Genomic DNA, 20,472 nt, shown 5'->3' with positions numbered 1-20,472 from the left:
TTCTCTCACTTTCAAGGCACCCATTTACAAGGTAGTGAAGCAGCATTTGTGAGAGCTCATTCATTCAGTCTTCAGTTTAATTCTCCAGTGGTCTGCAGTCTGCAGCCTTCCTGAGTGTTTCCTGAAAACCCCTGAAGTCTGCTCAATGGTCAGCTTACTCAGAGTAAGATGACAGAGCTTTGCCCATATAGAGCCAAGAGACTACAAAGTGCTGGAGAAATGGAAAGGAAAAATGCATGTATGCCCATTCTACCCACAGCTACCTTGCAACAATAACGAAAGCTCGAGTCCACAGCCACAAAATGTTTAAAAAAATTCTAAAGTGTCCTGAGAATGAGGCAGCCTCTTTCGCAGTGGAAGAAAAGTTTTGAGAAATTTGGGGACACGTTTTGGCATAGCACCAGCAAAGATGAGGCTGAACCTGGGACCAGATATATCCATATTGAACTATAACCCTAGGTAAAAGCTCCCACCTTGGGGCATATCAGCTAGACATGCATCTTCAACAATGCATTGACCTTAAGTCACACAACTGCTGTTCTGTACTTTAAAAAACACAAATGAAATGTTTTAGAAATGCTTTTTTAACATTTCAGTTTGAACTTAATTCTAATAATCTAACACTGTGTCTTTTGCACAGTCTTCTGTGTTAAGGAGACAGATAAGGATGTTTGAATAAATAAAGCAACCCAGCTGCTGCAAGGATTTCTTTGTTCCAAGAAAGTTCGATGAGTTGCATTGTCCCAAGTTTTAAACTCAGCATAAAATCAACAGAGAGCAAGAAGCAGACAATATGGCATGTACAAAACCACAACTTAAACCATAGGTATACTTCTTACTTCTAGCATAAATTGATCCACCAGATGCAGTTCTGAAGGAGACCCTTTGAACGACGTGTACATTTCTATATCTTTCGCAGTGGGCTGGTATCTATGGGAAATCGATACAAATTAGCATTCCTGGTTCCAAGACATCAGTATCAAATATGGGCATTTTGTAGACAATGGTAACAATTTCAACAGAATACTTAAAAACATTGGCTCATTTGTGTGCTAAACCAGAGTAAACAACAATGAACGTTTGCCCATTTTAATTAATTGGGGGGAAATATAGCATTTTTGTATTGGCTTGTTTCAAATCCATTAACCACTGCCATCTTGAATAATTAACTACATTCCATATGTCTATTTTTCCTCTTCTGCCCACATTCAGATTGGGAAAACAACAACAGCTAGAACTGTTTCATTGGGCCTTCCCATAGGTGGAACAAATTCTAGCAGTGTTCATTTGTTTGTTTGATGTAATACATTTCTATGCTGCCTCATAGTCAAATTGCCTGCACTGTTTACAAAACTTAAAAGCCACAATACCCACCATAATGCAATACAAACATAAACGTGGCAGATAAAAGCACAGTTAAATGCCAGAGTTTAAAACAATGTCTTGTTGAATAAATAGCCCTTTGCTTGGCATTCAGAACACAGAGAGTTGGCACCAATCAAACCTCCCTATTTATTTAGACCAAGTAACACAAACTTGTTCTGACACACAGAGAGTTCTTTCATCAGTCTCTGTATTCTCCTTTCCCCTTGTGACTGCTAGAGTAGGTACTGTGGTACAGGGGTACCCACCATAATGCTCTTCAGATGCTGCTGTATTTCAACTCCCATCATCCCTGACCTCTGGCTATGCTGGCAGGAGTTGGAGTCTAGCATCACCCAGAAGGCACCACTGTAAATCCACATGCCTCTTTCACCTGCCTCAGATAGTCTGCAAAGCAGCACCACGGAATCTTCCCAGTCCAAGCACACAAAGCAAGTGGAGAGAGGTGAACAGGGAAGGGCCATAGCTGAGTGCTAGAGCAACTGCTTCGCATGCAGAAACCCCAGGTTGAATCCCCAGCATCTCCAGGTAGAAATGTCCTCTGCCTGGAACCCTGGAGAGCTGTTGCCAATCTGTGTGGACAATTCTGCATTAGATGGACCCAATGGTCTAACTCAGGAGAAGACGGCTTCCTATGTCCCTAAGGCATTGTGGAAAGTTATTTCAAGCTGTCTCTGGATGGGTTGGGGAAAATAATGCAAACGGGTGGCCCATAATCATGTCAAGCATGGGATTAATTTATTTTAAATCCAAGCCATTTGGCTCAACTGGATTGAATTGTTTTGTTGCTCACTTTGCTTAAAGCTCAGCATTACAAGCAGCAAGGTGGCTTACGGTTCCTCCAGAGAACAATGAGTAATAGAGTATATGTATTTTTTTTAAGTTACATCCCTAATTTCCAATGCAAGGAGCTAGGTACATCAGGTGCTTCAGTAAACACATCCTTTTGCTTCTCCTTTCATTTGCCCAAAATGATGCTGTTTTCAAAAAGTAATATCTATCATAAATAAAGAATTCTATCCAAAAGGTTACCTTCTTAGTGCTGTAATCTGCTCAATGCTAAGTCCACCACTGTCTTCATGTATAATGTATAATTTTTCTTTCAGCTGGCTTGGCTTTATGCGGAAACTTTTAAGAAAAATGTCTGGAGGGGGAGAATGGTTCTTTGATTACTTGTAGATAAATGCACAGGGGAGCGGAGGGGGGAGAGGAAGCAGAGAAAGAACACTGGGACATTTATACTGTTGTTCAGCCCACAGAATTAGCTTGTGCTTGTGCCCACTAAAAGCTAAGATGAGTCAGTGCTCTAATATCTTGTACAAATAGTATCCTAGCATTCTAGTACGAATGGCATCGATGTATCCATATGGATGTATTTGATTGAAGTGCAGTCAATCCATTAGTCAGAAGAATAAATCAAGAGAGTGTCTCCTGATGGCACTCAAAACCTTACTTTGAAAATTATTTTAGTTAAGAATACAAAAACTGTGCTGCTGATTCTGGGATTGAGTTTACAGAGCCCACTGTTTCGTTCTCCAGAGTGACCACTCAGCTCCCACTGGGAGCTCACAAACAAGGTGGAAAGGTGACAATCGCTCTCACTGTCATGTGATCAAACCATCAAGTAAACAGGGGTACACTGCCTCTGAATGAAAAGTGATACTCTTGTTGAATTACCCACACCTGAATTTGTCCAGTTTTTCCCCAAGCATGTTTTGAGTCGTAAGTTTGCTAAAAGCAGGGGCTTGCCCAATTTGCGTAGTAGAAAAGAGTGGTTTCCTGGAAGAAACAAGACTAATTTGGAGGATTAAAAAGCACTGTTTTTAAAATGTCTTTATCTTCACTAACAACATCTTTAAATGTACTTCCCCACCACCACCACTTTAGTGCCAGTCAATGGATGCAATAATTTCCCAGCCCAGGTGTCCCAATTAACATAATGATTACACCCTTCCAATTTTAGTTCATGCAAATCCTTCACAGGTTTATACTTCACACAAAGGATTTCCAATTGTGCTTGCTGGAGGCCCCTTGCATAGCTGCCTCAAGTGTTACAAAGGATCCTGGGAAGTACTATAAACCACACATACATTTAGCGTTGTGACAAAATTTTATCCCCCATATCTTCTTGACCATGTTCCAATACTGAGAGGGGAAATGCATTCAAAAATTATCAAAGAGAAAAGGAAAATTTAGAGTAATTATAAAGGGCAGGGTGAACTGCTTTTGCTGCGTTTAGCTTACTTTTGAGTAGGCATGGGGGAGAAACTTGGTTTTGTTTGTATTTTAATGAGAAACTACCTAAGGTGCAGTTTTCAAGCTTACACACGAACTATCCTTTGAAATTTGTATTTCTCTGAATTTTGCACTTCTCTGAATTTTACAGTACAGTCCACTAACCAGAAAATGTGTACAAAGTGTGCCTGCATGCATTAAAAAGCACACAGCAGTGAAAATAACATGCAAAAGTACAATATATGGGAGAAATTTGCTTACAAAAATATGCATATTTGTCAAAGCTAAATACAAAATGTCTACAAATTTTCATGTGGATTTTTTAAAATTAAAAATTAAATTTAAAAAAATCACAATTTGATGGAGAAATACGGAGAACTAAAAACTGGAAAAATGAGAAACTGATGTTGACAGACTCATCCATTGGTACTTGAGGGAAGGACCAAAGTTCAGCGGTAGAGGCTCTGCTTTGCATGCTGAAGGTCCCAGATTCAATCCCTGGCATCTCCAGAAAGGCAGGGGGTAGGGGGTAACCCTTGTCTGAAATTGTGGAGACTCGGCCAGTCAGTGTAGACAGTACTCAGCTAGATGGACCGATGTCTGACTCAGTAGAAGGCAGCTTCCTAACTCAGGGTCAGCAAATGAAGCTGAATGGCAAGAGATTCAGGACAACAACAAAGCACTCATTGACACAGCACACAGCTAAACTACATAAGTTGCTACAACTAGATGTAGTTATGACCACCAACTTGGATGGCTTAAATTGGGGATTAGAAATGGAAGATAAGGCCATCAATGACTACTTGTCACGATGGCTGTGTACTACCGCAGGATCAAAAATAAAGGTAAAGGGACCCCTGATCATTAGGTCCAGTCACGGACGACTCTAGGGTTGCGGCGCTCATCTCGCTTTATTGGCTGAGGAAGCCGGTGTACAGCTTCTGGGTCATGTGGTCAGCATGATGAAGCCACTTCTGGCGAACCAGAGCAGCGCACAGAAACGCCATTTACCTTCCCGCCGGAGCGGTACCTATTTATCTACTTGCACTATGACGTGCTTTCGAACTGCTAGGTTGGCAGGAGCAGGGACGGCAGCTCACCCCGTCGCGGGGATTCAAACCGCTGACCTTCTGATTGGCAAGTCCTAGGCTCTGTGGTTTAACCCACAGCGCCACCCGCATCCCTTAGGATCAAAGATAGTATTCCTTTAAACATCTGTTACAGGAGAGCTATTGCACTCATGAACTGCTTGTGGGCTTCCCACAGACATCTGTTTGATCACTAGGAGAACAGAATGCTAGACTGGGTAGACCTTTGGCCTGATAAAGAGGTCTCTCCTTATATTCTTATGTCAATGATCACAGGATAACATTTGATGGACTGCTCTTCTTACAACTATTGAAATTCAGTTGAAATTCTGCAGCATTTCCTTCTGAGCCTCTTAAAAATCTTAGGAATCATGAGTAAGGGGCTACTCCTAGTAAGCAAAGTGACATTTTCACACTTACTGAAGTTATGCGCAATTTTGGGGTTTAACATGATTTGTTGTGTCAGGAGAGGCTCATTGCCATGAGTTCCCACCACTTCTTGAATACGAAACTGGTTGTGAAGCCGAGCCACATCTATGGTTTTCTGGCCCAGGTGGCAGGATGTCCAGATTGATTTCTCTATCTAAAAATATTAAAACGCTGTAAGTAAATATGTCATGGCATCTCTATAATTAGGACAGGCAAGTTCCCAAGGCTTGATTTGGAATGAGCTTACCTAATGCAAGCTACTTTGCATGCAGTTCAGCTCATGTCCAAAATTAGTTCATTTTAAGCTCACATATTCCAAGCTCCAGGTTTCATCATATTTTCAGTGATGCTTTTATAAACACACAAAGCAATGAGAAGTATCCCCACTCCCACCACATCCTCCAACCACTAGGGAATATGATGAGTACTGCAGACCCTTCATACTCCTCTCTGACACATTCCCCCATCCCCGAAAAAAGCGTACCTGCAATGGTGAAATGTAGCCTTAATGTAGTAAAAGCCCCAGGAACCCTCAGAATTATAGATACCCTATGTATCTTTTGGTAGCTGATTTCTGGTGAACTGTAGTTTCCAGGATATTTGTGAAGACCCCATAGAAACAACATTTCCCACCAGTCTTGTCACTTAGTAATGGCCTAATGAAGGTTGCAACAGCCCTCCTTACCACTGCTGCCAGGTAAGTTTCAGCCAGAAAGGGAAGGGGTCAGCCATGGAAGTGTAATATGCCAGTTTTGAAACTGCGGCGAAACTAATTATGAGTGGAGATCAAACTTGGCTAATAATTAGCCTAGAAGCCCAAGACTAGAGAATTCCATGATTCAAAGAAAATGGGATTTGGTGAGCCAGGGGGATGTATAACTATCTTATAGGACATCCGAGTAGGATCCCATGTTCCTGACTGGGTATTGTAACACCTAACTGAGCATATGGAAGGAGTCCTAGGAACTGCAAGTACTTTCTTCCTGAGGTCACCCTGTGATGTGTAAATGGTAGTCATGACATTCTTTATGGACAGTCGTAACCATAAAAAGACAATAGATTCCCATGGGGCTAAGAGTTTGGGGATTCTTCTTGAGGAATCCATGTAGAACTTGAATTCCATCATAGTGTTTTTCACTGTATTCCTCCAACTGAACGATTACCAGGGGACTGTATGTGGGCAGGGTGAAGATTCCATCTAAATAGGCCATAAAAGAGCTTGACTCATGAAATAGGATCATGACCTCTCTGTGGCTTGGTGCTACCACATTCCTCAATGGGGTAGAGGGTGATTGTGAATCATTACATCTAGGACAGTGGTGGGGAACCTCTGGCCTATGGTCCTAATTAGGCCCACAAGGTATTCCCACTTGGCCCAAGGGCCATGTCAGCCAAGCCACAGCCACTTGTCCATCACCCAGCATCAGATGACTTCAGCTATGGGACAGGTAAAAGCATGACTTGGAAAAGCACCATATTCAAAAGGGAGAATCAGGAGTTCACTCTAAATGGAGCCCTGGTTCTTCTTTTGCAGACCTGGCTTGAATTCAGATGAATATTCCATTGCAATTCAAGCTATAGTTGCAGGGGTAGAATTTTTGCAGCTGCGGTTTGACTTCTAGAATTCAGGCCGTGTTTCTTTGCAGTTCAAGCTGTGACTGCAAAGGAAGAATCTTGCAGCTGCATATTGAAGTTACCATTTCCTGGCACCTGATGCCATCAGCTGATTAGCAGGTGGCCAGATCCACCCACCTGTCACGTGATCTATGGAATGCTGGCTGCTTCTGTTCAGCCCTCCTCTAAGAGGATAGGGACTATGGTTATAGATTATTCCCAACATTTATTTATTAACCAATGGTGTTTGTCTCTTGCCCATTTTACCTCCTAAAGAACTCAAGACAGCAAGGATAGGTTCCCCACCCGCCAATTTAATTCCATTAAATGCCTACCATGATCACAATACTCTCCTTTGCAAGGAGGCTTACATCACTTGGGTTGTCAGGGTTATCTGAATAGGCATGTGAGGGGGACATAGTGTATGTGCTACAAGGGTAGCCAACTTGGTGTACTCCAGATGTGGATGATTTATCCCATACTCCCATACTGAGAAACAATGGGAAGCTTGGTCCAAAACATCTGGAAAGAACCTCAGTGGTCACCCTGGTATACTACTTGCTTTCTCTATTTTGTTGCTAAATTCCAACATGGACAGCATTTCTATTCTGTAGAAGGATGAACAATCTCGTGTTAAATCACATTATGATTATGATGATGACAGCTTGCAACAACAGAGAATCAAACACTCGTGGATTTTATGCGCCCTGTTCTATGCAAAATATAATTTCAGACCTTTTCCTGAGGAACTACTTCCCAGTGGAACGCTTTTGTTCTTGTTGATGTTGGAGGCTGGCTGGACAACTTGGGAAAAGGAGGCGGGGCTTTCCCACCTGCCGTTCTTCCAGGAAGCTGGCCCAATGCTGAAACCAAAGGACGGTTCTCCTGTAGAGTGTGGGCTAAAGTCACAGCCTCTGGAGCTGTAGGAGATTCCAAACCGAAACAGATGGGCTGTTCCAACTTCCCTTCATTTAAACAGTGAGCTTCCTCACACACCACTTCTGAGGTGTTCCCCTGAGTCAGGGATTCTGCCTTTGGCAATGAGCAGTATCTGTCTATGAGCAGCATCCACTCATTTCGGAGCTTGGTAATGTCCTCTAGTTTGTTGTTCTGGACAGTAAAGGGTATTCGGAATCTACAATTCAAAAACGGTGAGTCTGTGAACCCAAAATAGTGCACATGAAATGCCAATAAGCACAACCACAACCATTTCTGTTTCATGCCCATTGATATTACAGACAGTTTTACTTGTCAAGAAGGCCAGCAGTGCTGACTCTGACCTTTTCAGGCTGACTTAATTGCTAAGACTTTGAAGGAAACAAGAGTGCTGAGATATAAAGATATATATTGCAACATATTGACTCAGGTGAACAATTTCCGTATAATTTTGTGGCCTCTGGGGTCAAATGGAACATTTCTACATTCTGAGAAGACACAGCTACAGCTAAACACTGTCTCCAGCATTTAGATTTTTCACGTGAGCCAATTTACTAATTAATCCTTCTTTGGTTTGTGAGCAAGGAACAGAATGTTTTTGACATTGAGATACGTTAACTTGGCTAGCCACTAGGAACTGGAACTGAAATATGTCCAGCATATTAACATGCTTTTGAGCATGTGCAGAGTGTCCTTCCCACATCAATAAGTGATGAAAACTTAGCACCTCTTATTTTAGATATGAAACATACACATCCAATCATATATTCAATGCCAAAATTGTGTATCTGCATTCAAGTGACTAATCTGACATGCCTAGCTTTACTTTTAGGGAAACTAAGAAAGCCAAACTTCTAACAATTCATTTATTCCCAAGCCTTCAGCTCTTTCACACAATCTCCAGGGTAATATTAGAGCCTATTGAATTTGGGTGTACGTGTATATGGATGTCACAATGTGTGGTAACTGATGTGTGTGCAAACTACAGCTGGCAAGAAAAGGTGATCAAACTTATGTGAAAATGATGCAGCAATTCAAGGAGGAAACGGCTTCATGAATGACTCCCCACAGCTTTGTTTCACCAACTCATCTCACTGATTCCTATTCCCCCTTACAGAGCTATAATTTCTAGACTGGTTTAACAGTCAATCTCTCTTCCCAGGAATATCTGCATATTGTAGCTCTGTGAGTTCCTAACAACTCTCAACACCCTTAACAAACTACAGATCCCAGAATTCTACAGAGGAAGCCATGACTGTTTAAAGTGGTATCGTAGTGCTTAGAATGTATGGTGCAAATGTAGCCAGAGTAATTTTCTGTTTTTTGTTACTCAGCAATCTTGGTGTGTGGGTGTGTGGGTGTGTTTCTCTTCCTCCCTACACAGCATCCACAACAGAACATTACGCAAAGCTCACTAGCATAAATTAGCATGGTTGGTACCACTTGTGCAACCTTGACTTAGACCTTCTGGGCTGGGCGGTGTATAAATAATAAATTATTATTATTATTATTATTATTATTATTATTATTATTATTCCATTTGTTTCCGCTGTATTAGATACACTTACAAGTACTTGGCTTCCTTTGTTCGAAGCATGAAGGTGCCAGAACCATCCTCCTCGCTGACAACTGCATCTCCACTTGACAAGTTAATTGTTTTTGCTACAGGAGCTGCTGTCTCCATCTGGCGTTGGTCGATGCAATGTAAGCTCAGCTCCCGTTCGCTCAGCTGAACAAAGTGTCTAGAGGACAAAAAAAGAAAAAGAAAAGAAAAGGTGCTGGCACACCTAGGTAGTTAGGTGCATGTAGATCTTTTGATTCAATGCAAAAATACACATTTCATACTGGTGAAAATAATTTCTTTTAAAAGGATTTGCGAAGGACCTTATTGTTTTATGGTTTAACCTTAGGAGGTTAAAAGATTCCTCATTAATGGAGCCTAAAACATTTACAGTGTTTTGATGTATCTTGGTCCTTTATGCTTTGTATTTATTAGGTTAAAAGGGTTTGTGAATTGCTAGTCTGTCTTAATGGCATTCAAAACATTTGAAGTGTTCGGGGTTTCACTAATACGGCGCTATAATGCTCTGTGCTTTCTCAATTAAATTTATTAAGTGAACTATGTTTTTCTAATTGAAATTAACACTGTAATTAATAAGAGGTTTGTTTTTTAAAAAAGAACTTCAGGATAGAAATTCAGGGATAGGCGTCAGACTGAAAATGAAGAAGAGATATTGCAAAACATTTTCTTTGTTGCACAAACCTGGGGAAGAGGAACCTGCGGCCCACCAGCAGACCCTGTGGGTCTCTGATGGTTTGACTTTACCCCAAAAGTACACTCTTCCATTATCTCCCAAGACAGACAGGTGCCAACAGCAACAGCTCCAGCCAGCCTAGCTTATAGTCAGGGATTGTAGCCCAGCAACATCTAAATAGCTATAGGTTCCCTAGCCCGAAAATAGAGTAGCTGTGTTCAGTTACCTCCAAATCTGTCTTTCTTTCAATGGTTAACTGTACTCTTATTCTGGCTATTAAAAGTGGGGAGGGGTCTTCTCAATGACAGCTCCCTGGTTATGATATAACCTAGAGATGGGGAGCCTCTAGTTATCCAGAGGTTGTTGGACTATAACTCCCATCAACCCTCACCCTTGGCCATATTGGCTAGTGTTGATGGAAACTGCAGTCCAACAATATACAGAGTGGCACAGGTTCCCCATCCCTACATTAAAAGATAACACTCAAGATAGCTCCCATCTGACCTTCTCTGCCCTTGAAGGTGGTGAAGGTCCTGTGTGAGTGTCTGGAGGTGGTTGGAGGATGGATGGCGGCTAACAGATTGAGGTTGAATCCTGACAAGACTGTAGTACTGTTTTGGGGAGACAGGAGGCGGGCGGGTGTGGGGGACTCCCTGGTCTTGAATGGGGTAACTGTGCCCCTGAAGGACCAGATGCACAGCCTGGGAGTCATTTTGGACTCACAGCTGTCCACGGAGGCGCAGGTTAATTCTGTGACCAGGGCAGCTGTCTACCAGCTCCATCTGGTACGCAGGCTGAGACCCTACCTGCCTGCAGACTGTCTTGCCAGAGTGGTGCATGCTCTAGTTATCTCCCGCTTGGACTACTGCAATGTGCTCTACGTGGGGCTACCTTTGAAGGTGACCCGGAAACTGCAATTAATACAGAATGTGGCAGCTAGACTGGTGACTAGGAGTGGCCACCGGGACCACATAACACCCGTCCTGAGAGATCTGCATTGGCTCCCAGTACGTTTCCAAGCACAATTCAAAGTGTTGGTGCTGACCTTTAAAGCCCTAAATGGCCTCGGTCCTGTATACCTGAAGGAGCATCTCCACCCCCATCATCCAGCCCGGACACTGAGATCCAGCACCGAGGGCCTTCTGGCAGTTCCCTCAGTGCGAGAAGTGAGGTTACAGGGAACCAGACAGAGGGCCTTCTCGGTAGTGGCGCCCACCCTGTGGAACGCCCTCGCTTCAGATATGAAGCAAATAAGCAGCTATCTTCTTTTTAAAAGACATCTGAAGGCAGCCCTGTTTAGGGAAGTTTTTAATGTTTAATGCTGTATTGTGTTTTTAAGATTCGGTTGGAAGCCGCCCAGAGTGGCTGGGGAAACTCAGCCAGATGGGCGGGGTATAAATATATTATTATTATTATTATTATTATTATTATTATTATTATTATTATTAAAACCTCTCTTAATTGTTATATTTTGTACTGGTTTTAAAACTCTTTTCAGTTGTTTTTATATAACTCACCTTGGGACTTATGGGAAGGTGATTCATAAATTAATGAAATAATGGGTGGTAGCAAACTAACTTGTCCCTTCAAGTTACTGAACTTTCCCTGTTTCTCCTCCCCCACACCCACCCCCTCCTCAGATCTGCTCCGGGGGGTTGAGGGAACCCCAAGAACAGATTGTGGGGACATACAGGGAGAAGGGGGGAGTTCAACTGCAGAAGCAGAAATAATTTGTTTTCATTAACACCCGTGTTCGTCACATGCAGCGCTGCTTCCATTCCACTGCAGTCTGGCTTCCAACAAAAACAAAAACAAAGTTATTCATCTTGCTATCCACCGTGGCAGAATTTTACATACTTAAGTAATAATAATAAGAAGAAGAGTTTGGATTTGATATCCTGCTTTATCACTACCCGAAGGAGTCTCAAAGCGGCTAACATTCTCCTTTCCCTTCCTGCCCCACAACAAACACTCTGTGAGGTGAGAGACTTCAAAGAAGTGTGACTAGCCCAAGGTCACCCAGCAGCTGCATGTGGAGTAGCGGAGACGTGAACCCGGTTTCCCAGATTACGAGTCTATCGCTCTTAACCACTACACCACACTGGCTCATTTCAGTGCAAAGGAAATTCAGTGCAAAGGGAAGGTGGCAGGAGTCATCAATTAACCACCATTTGCAGACTGAAAACAACCACTGTTTGTATTTTTGTATTTCCATTCTGGAGATGGAACACATAAGTGAACATCTTTGACATCTTTGCACATAACTCAGACTCACAATCATGCAGAGTTCTGGATTACATGGGATGCTTTGCATGTACAGGTACATGTAGGAAGGCCCTGACACTACAGATGGATATGAAGTCTAGGGCTCAAGGGTGGATTGGCAAGCCCCACTCCAGGGTGGGGCAAATACTGGAGCATCAAGAGGGCTCCAGTTGACTACTGATTGTGTGGGTTCTATCCAGCTAAGCATTATTAAGCATTAAGTAAGTAAACTCACAAAAATTAATAGGCCAAAGTTAGTCATGGTCATTATTTTCAGTGGGTCCAGTCTGAATACAATTAGCATTAGATACAACCCTTTGTGTTTAGTTCTGATTTATTTAGTGTCTCTCCTGAAAGCTTAGCTGAAAGATAAAGAATTCAAGTCATTTTGGCTACCACTCCTAACTGAAAGCATCCATTATCTCTACAGTAGTGCCCCGCAAGACGAATGCCTCGCAAGACAAAAAACTCGCTAGACGAAAGGTTTTTTCGTCCGCGATTTGCCTCGCAAGACGAATTCCCCTATGGGCTTGCTTCGCAAAACGAAAACGTCTCGCGACTTTGTTTCCTTTGTGTAAAAACCGTTAAAACCAAGGGTGATTAGCTTGAGCAGCTGCAGTTGCGACTTGACTTCGAGGAGCAACTGTTAGCGCGTGGTTTGGTAGCCTTTTCTCAGACTTTGCTCACTTTTGAAGATTTTCCAAAACTTTTCCAGAACTTTTCCAGAACTTCTCTTTCATCCATTTGGTAAGTTAAACTTTTAAAACTTTTTTGGGGGGTTTTGGATTTTGGGTTGGGGTGTTTGGGATTCAAGGACTTGGTGTTGGGAAGGGGTTTGCGATAATCTGGGGGCTTGTGGGCCTTTTTTGGGAATTTTTATGATTTTCTGTGACCACTGGGCCAGGTTGGTTTTTTTTTGAAAATTTTTCTGAGTTTGAATTTCTGAGTGCTGGCTGGCTAGGGGAACAGTTGGGGAGGTTTCTGCAGAAATCTGGGACCATGTGAGGTTTTTTGGGGAATTTTTATGATTTTCTGTGACCACTAGGCATGGTTGTTTATTTTCAAATTTTTTTTTCTGAGTTTGAATTTCTGAGTGCTGGCTGGCTAGGGGAACAGTTGAGGAGGTTTCTGCAGAAATCTGGGACCATGTGGGGTTTTTTGGGGAATTTTTATGATTTTCTGTGACCACTGGGCCAGGTTGGTTTTTTTTTGAAAATTTTTCTGAGTTTGAATTTCTGAGTGCTGGCTGGCTAGGGGAACAGTTGGGGAGGTTTCTGCAGAAATCTGGGACCATGTGGGGTTTTTTGGGGAATTTTTATGATTTTCTGTGACCACTAGGCATGGTTGTTTATTTTCAATTTTTTTTTTCTGAGTTTGAATTTCTGAGTGCTGGCTGGCTAGGGGAACAGTTGGGGAGGTTTCTGCAAAAATCTGGGACCATGTGGGGTTTTTGGGGGAATTTATATGATTTTCTGTGACCACGAGGCATGGTTGTTTATTTTCAATTTTTTTTTCTGAGTTTGAATTTCTGAGTGCTGGCTGGCTAGGGGAACAGTTGGGGAGGTTTCTGCAGAAATCTGGGACCATGTGGGGTTTTTGGGGGAATTTTTATGATTTTCTGTGACCACTGGGCCAGGTTGTTTTTTTTTGAAAAATTTTCTGAGTTTGAATTTCTGAGTGCTGGCCATGTTGTTATTTTTTGAAATTTTTTTTTGTCTGGGTGGGGAAGCAGTTGGGGAGGGGTTTGCAGCAGTTGGGGAGGGGCTGGGGGAGCAGTTGGGGAGGGGTTTGCAATTTCTGTGTTGTGGGTGGGTTGGTGCGTGTCTGTGGGAGCAGTTGAGGTTTTTGAAGACATTGGTGATTTTTGAAGCTTTTCCTAAACTTATTTTGCAGCCATTTGAGGTTTCTGAGGACTTCGGTGGTTGATTGTTGAAGCTTTTCCAGAACTTCTCTTTCATCCATTTGGTAAGCTAAACTTTTAAAACTTTTTGGGGGGTTTTTGGATTTTGGATTTGAGGTTGGGGTGCTTGGGATTCAAGGCCTTGGTTCTGGGTTTTAATTTCTGTGTGGTGGGTGGCTGGCTGCTTTTGTATTTTTTGGGTTTGAAGCACATCACTGATTTTTTTTTTTTCTGAGTTTACGAAGGTAGGAGCTGTGCTGCCATGGGACCCAAGAAGACTGCTGCTGCGGTGGCCGGCGAGAGGAAGAAGGAGAAGGTGACGCTGGAAATGAAGAAGGAGATCATCTGGAAGCACGACGGCGGAATGCGTGTGACGGACATCGCCAGGGAGTACGGCAGGAACCCATCGACCATCGGGACCATCCTGAAGATGAGGGAGAAGATCCTGGCGACTGATGCAGCCAAGGGAGTCACCAGGATCGTGAAGAACCGCCCAGCTGTCCTGGAGGAGGTCGAGAAGTTGCTGCTCATCTGGATAGAAGAGAAGCAGCGTGCAGGGGACACAGTGTCTGAGGCCGTCATTTGTGAGAAGGCCAAGGCCTTGCACGCTGACCTCATCCGGGAACAGCCAGGAACCTCAGCCGAGCCAGAAGTCTTCAAGGCTAGCAGAGGTTGGTTTGACCGGTTCAAGACAAGATCTGGCATCCACAGCGTGGTCAGGCATGGAGAGGCTGCCAGTTCTGATGTTCCTGCGGCTGAAGACTTTGCAGCGGAGTTCCTGGAGGTTGTGACGACGGAGGGCTACGTTCCGCAGCAGGTCTTCAACTGCGACGAGACCGGGCTGTTTTGGAAGAGGATGCCCAAAAGGACTTTCATCACTCAGGAGGAGTCCAGGCTGCCTGGCCACAAGCCCATGAAGGACCGCCTGACCCTGCTCTTCTGTGCCAACGCAAGCGGCGACCTGAAGATCAAGCCCCTGCTGGTGTACCACTCGGAGAACCCACGGGCCTTCAAGAGACACAAGATCGACAAGGAGCGGCTGAGTGTCATGTGGCGATCCAACAGCAAGGCTTGGGTCACACGTGTGCTGTTTGTGGACTGGGTCAATCTTGCTTTTGGCCCTGCTGTCAAGCAGTACCTGCTGGACAACGACCTGCCGCTGAAGGCTTTGCTTCTGATGGACAATGCTCCTGCCCATCCTAAAGGCCTTGAGGTGGACTTGTTGGAGGAGTTCAGCTTCATCAACATCATGTTCCTGCCGCCTAACACCACGCCACTGCTCCAGCCGATGGATCAGCAGGTCATCGCCAATTTCAAAAAACTCTACACCAAGGAGCTTTTCAGGCGATGCTTCGAGGTGACTGACTGCACCACCATCACCCTGCGGGAATTCTGGAAGGACCACTTCGACATCGTCACCTGCTTGAAGATGGTCAACACAGCCTGGAAAGGGATCAGCCAGAGAAATTTGAATTGCGCTTGGCGCAGCCTGTGGCCGGACTGTGTGGCACCAAGTGACTCTGATGCACCAGAGTCAACAGTGGTGCAGGACATTGTTGCCTTGGGGAGGACCATGGGCCTGGAGGTCACGGAGGAGGACGTCTGCGAGCTGGTGGAGGGGCACGACGACGAGCTGACCACCGTGGAGCTGGTCGAACTGCAGGCAGAGGCTGCGCAGGAGCAGGCCTCACTGGAAGAGGAGGAAGCAACTGAGGAACGGCTGTCCTCCGAAAGACTGAGGGACATTTGCCAGAAGTGGAAGGAGGTGCAGACTTTTGCAGATCTACACCACCATGAGAAGCACGTGGCACATGACGCTGGGAACTTTTATGATACGAGGGTCATGTCGTCTTTCAGGGAGCTACTGAAAAGGCGGATAAAGCAGCAGACTATGGACAGGTTCTTGACCAAGAAGCAAAGAGTGGAAGAGGAGCCTTCTTCGAGTGGTCCCCCAGAGTCTTAGAAAATGTACTGTACACTTTGTTGATTTTTAAATGTTTTTCTGTCATGTTTATAAAGTTAATTTATTTTCCCTTCAATTTTTGAACTGCTCTTTACAGTATGTGTGACTTTAAAGAGCAGTTAATAAACTGTTGTTGTACCAAATTTGGCTTTGTTTGGACTTTTTTTGACCATAGGAACGCATTAATTGATTTTCAATGCATTCCTATGGGATTTCGTGCTTCGCAAGACGAAAAATTCGCTAGACGACAAAAATTGCGGAACGAATTAATTTCGTCTTGTGGGGCACCACTGTACATCTGTGTGCAGAGTCAGAGTTCTCCGTATTGTTGAACAGAGCTGGCTGTCTTATTGCATTCAAATTCCTTTCACAAAGAACTTGCAGTTTAATTGTTCACTGTTTAACAAACAGTTGCTTTGATGAAGGAAGCAAACTTGGGCTTTGCTCCACAAGGTGAACAACAAAAATCCATTGTGTTCCCATGGCCATCCATGTATGGGGAGAGAGGTGTGGTGCAATGGTTAGAGCATTGGACTAGGACCTGGAGGACCAGAATTCAAGCCTCCACTCAAGTCATGAAGCTCACCTTGGACCAGTCACTGTCTCCCAACTTAATCTACCTCACGTGATTGCTGTAAAAATCAGAATCGTGCTTGCCACTCTGAGCTCCTTAGAGGAAATCTGGGATATAAATGCAAAAATAAATAAATGAAGAGCCTGCTCTATATATGTAGGATTCGTGTAAATGTAGAACCCTGTGCAACCAGAGTGCAACATCACACAGGGAGCTACATAACTCCCTTCTTCTCAAACACATGGAGGGCAGCTGGGCTGGGAAACAGGGATGTGATGGAGAAAGAGAGGCCAGCAAATATAGACTCACTCTCCCACTCATGCGAGAAACTAAGAACACCTCAATAGGTCTATTGTGTCCTCTGCTTTTCAGACACAATATGATTATTCATCATCGCTAATCACACGAAGCGTGCTTTTAGATGGGGCCTTAACCAAGGCAAGAAATTGCAAAAGGATCGCTTCCAATACATAATGTTGTTGTTGCTTATTGTATTATATATTCAACCAGAAAGGGTAAATCCACATGAAGGGGAGTGGGCATTTTGATGCCAGTGGTGCTACATGGATGCTGTGAAAAATATTGCATGCTCATCCCACAATTAAGAAACATTTGGAAGCACCCAAGGCCGCTACTTCGCTGCACAATGACTTCGTTATAAGAAGCCAAACGGGATTAAGGGCCAAATTAAGGTAGCAAGTCCTTCTAGCGGAAGCCCCCCATGCAAGGACCTTCACTAACACAATTGGGCTTTTCCGCACTCTCCCCCCATTCTCCCCTGTGCCCCCCCCCAAAAAAGTAGCTCAAGTGGGTCCAGAGAACAGCACCTTGGGGAAGGAGACTGGGGTCATTTGGTCTGGCAGGCTTTAACTCTGGTGCCAACAGAATGATTGCCATAGGGTTATACTGAATTCTTCCCTGTGTATGACAAATGCACTTTCTATTAGGGAAGGCAGAAATCTGCCTAGTGAGGGAGGGAAGCCCTTTTGTTTTTGTTTTTTTGTTTTCTTACAATTTATGTCGATGGCATTGCTATATATTTAAAAAAGTAATCTCACCAAATGCTCCTTTTATGTTATTAAAGGAATATAAATGTACACCTAGACAAAGAAAAGAGGGAAAACATAAAATAATAATAAATTACGACTACTGCCATATGTTTATACAGTATATGGTGTTCAACTTTATGGAGGGCTTTACTCAAAGCAGGGCCATTGAAATGAATGGACATGACTGTGTTAGGCCCATTGATTCCAGCTGCTCTGCTCTGAGTTGAATGCCACCCTAGATTTCTTCTTCTCATCTCTCAAGGAAATTATGCTTAGCCATTTATCTATGTCCCCCTGAGCTTATTTTTCATTTCAACAATGAAAATGCATCAAATCATATTGAGTTGTATTTAGTTTTCATATAACTGATGGATCATGGACTTTCAGACTGCTCCGGCTTATGCCGTCCTCTCAGTCTTACTATCTCAGTAATCTCTGACACGTTCACAACATGCCAAGCTTTATTCAGCCGTTCACATTCTCTGCTTAGTGGCCAACTACATTTCGCCAGATCTTATTAAGTTCCCAATCAATAGTGTATAATGCTGCTTAATACTGGCTTGAGACAAAGGTCCATCTAGTCTCACATCCTGTTCTTGCAGTGGCTTACCAAGTGCCTATGGAAAGCCCGCAAGTAGGACATGAATGAAACATCCCTCTCCCCACTTGTGCTCCCCACAGTTCCCAGCAACTTGCATTGAGACATGCACATTGTCTCTGATACCAGAGACAATGCACAGCCATCATGACTTGCAGCCCTTCGTTAGCCATTATTATTATTATTATTATTATTATTATTATTATTATTATTATTACCCCACCCATCTGGCTGGGTTTCCCCAGCCACTCTGGTTGGCTCCCAACCGAATCTTAAAAACACAATACAGCATTAAACATTAAAAACTTCCCTAAACAAGGCTGCCTTCAGGTGTCTTTTAGAAGTAAGTTAGTTGCTTATGGACTGCAAGATCAAACCTCTCCATTCTTAAGGAAATCAGCCCTGAGTGCTCACTGGAAGGACAGATTGTGAAGCTGAGGCTCCAATACTTTGGCCACCTCATAAGAAGAGAAGACTCCATGGGAGAAAGGCGATGGCAAACCTAGACAGCATCTTAAAAAGCAGAGACATCACCTTGCCAACAAAGGTCCATATAGTTAAAGCCATGGTTTTCCCAGTAGTGATGTATGGAAGTGAGAGCTGGACTATAAAGAAGGCTGATCGCCGAAGAATTGATGCTTTTGAATTATGGTGCTGGAGGAGACTCTTGAGAGTCCCATGGACTGCAAGAAGATCAAACGCATCCATTCTTAAGGAAATTAGCCCTGAGTGCTCACTGGAAGGACAGACCGTGAAGCTGAGGCTCCAATACTTTGGCCACCTCATGAGAAGAGAAGACTCCCTGGAAAAGACCTTGATGTTGGGAAAGATGGAGGGCACAAGGAGAAGGGGACAGCAGAGGACGAGATGGTTGGACAGTGTTCTCGAAGCTACAAACATGAGTCTCACCAAACTGCGGGAGACAGTGGAAGACAGAAGTGCCTGGCATGCTCTGATCCATGGGGTCACGAAGAGTCGGACACGACTAAACGACTAAACAACAACAACAAGTTGCTTATTTCCTTGACATCTGCTGGGAGGGCGTTCCACAGGGCGGGCACCACTACCAAGAAGGCCCTCTGCCTGGTTCCCTGTAACTTCACTTCTTGTAGTGAGGGAACCGCCAGAAGGTCCTCGGTGCTGGACCTCAGTGTCCAGGCTGAACGATTATTCTCCATTGATTTGTCTAAACTACATCCTGCGGTCACTACTGTTTTTGTTTAGATTATGGAGTTTGTCTCTTTTTCACCATTCAGCCTTGAAAGTTTCCAAGAGCAGTTTCCACTGAAATCTCTTGCATTTAGTGTTACAAAAAACGGCATCCTTGTCAATTCGCTTGTGTGTTGGGGGACAGTTTCATGTTTCTGCTTATGCTGTTACCCAAAACTGGAATCAGAGAGATACCTGTTCCAATCTAGGCATGCAAATTCAGGTGTTTTCTCTCCAAAGAAATAGTTTTAAGATTCAAGAGAGGGTTAGATATTAGCTTCAAGAGAGGTATTAGTACAAGAAGGGTTTACAATGAAGTTCAGGAAATGACGGGGGAGGTGAATGTTTGGGAAAAGGTGGGGAGATGGACTGGCCATAGGAACAATTCATCTGGTTCTCTTGTCAGTTTTTTTTTTTGGGGGGGGGGGAATCAGTCTGGTGGTACCTGGCCTAGGCCCCTTCCAATTCTTGGGATCCTCTATCTGTGGGAGTAGAATATATAGGAGCAAGCTTACCAAATCAGTTCCTTTGTCAAGGCAATGGCTTTGGCCGGTTGGTTAAGTACCGAGATTTACAAATCCAAATAGGTTGTCATAGAAACAAATGGGTGGGCTTTTCCCAGCACCCTCACTGGGTTTAGCCAGAGGGGTGTGTGTGTGTTTGTGTGTGTGTGTGTGTGTGTGTGTGTGTGTGTGTGTGAAAGAGAGAGTTGAAAAGCTGGATGCTGAAAACTGGAGACAGGGAAACGTGTTTGGTCTGTACTGGATTTTGAGAGTCCCTAAAAGGGAAGCAAAATCTGTGCGAGTGTTAATGCTGTGAGCCCTTCCATCCTATGCCAAGGTTGTATATATGTGTAAATAAAACCATATATCCTAAAGACACCAGAGTCTCTGCTGACCTTCATTCCTAGGAAACCAAACCCTGAGTAAAGCTCAGCCCCATCTGGTGTCTCCTGGAGACTGGGGTGGTGCATA

General features: G+C 43.8%; 1 protein-coding gene across 3 annotated transcripts in view; it reads right to left on the bottom strand.

Moving 5' to 3' along the window:
• Positions 1 to 20,472, bottom strand: part of LOC309344847 — a 92,172-nt gene that overhangs the window by 28,670 nt on the left and 43,030 nt on the right. For all 3 annotated transcript variants that reach the window (XM_081867674.1, XM_081867676.1, XM_081867675.1), the window contains 5 exons: positions 9,254 to 9,427; positions 7,485 to 7,884; positions 5,127 to 5,289; positions 2,416 to 2,527; positions 840 to 930 (listed from right to left, as the gene is read on the bottom strand). In XM_081867674.1, the coding sequence (XP_081723800.1) occupies positions 840 to 930; positions 2,416 to 2,527; positions 5,127 to 5,289; positions 7,485 to 7,884; positions 9,254 to 9,427 (940 nt within the window). The remainder of the gene's footprint in view (positions 1 to 839; positions 931 to 2,415; positions 2,528 to 5,126; positions 5,290 to 7,484; positions 7,885 to 9,253; positions 9,428 to 20,472) is intronic.

The sequence above is a fragment of the Podarcis erhardii genome (genome assembly GCF_964252035.2).
Source record: "Podarcis erhardii genome assembly, chromosome: 6".
NCBI classification, from domain to species: Eukaryota; Metazoa; Chordata; class Lepidosauria; order Squamata; family Lacertidae; genus Podarcis; species Podarcis erhardii.
The sequence above is the reverse complement of the archived record's forward strand: the minus strand, read 5'-3'. Positions and strand labels throughout refer to the sequence as shown.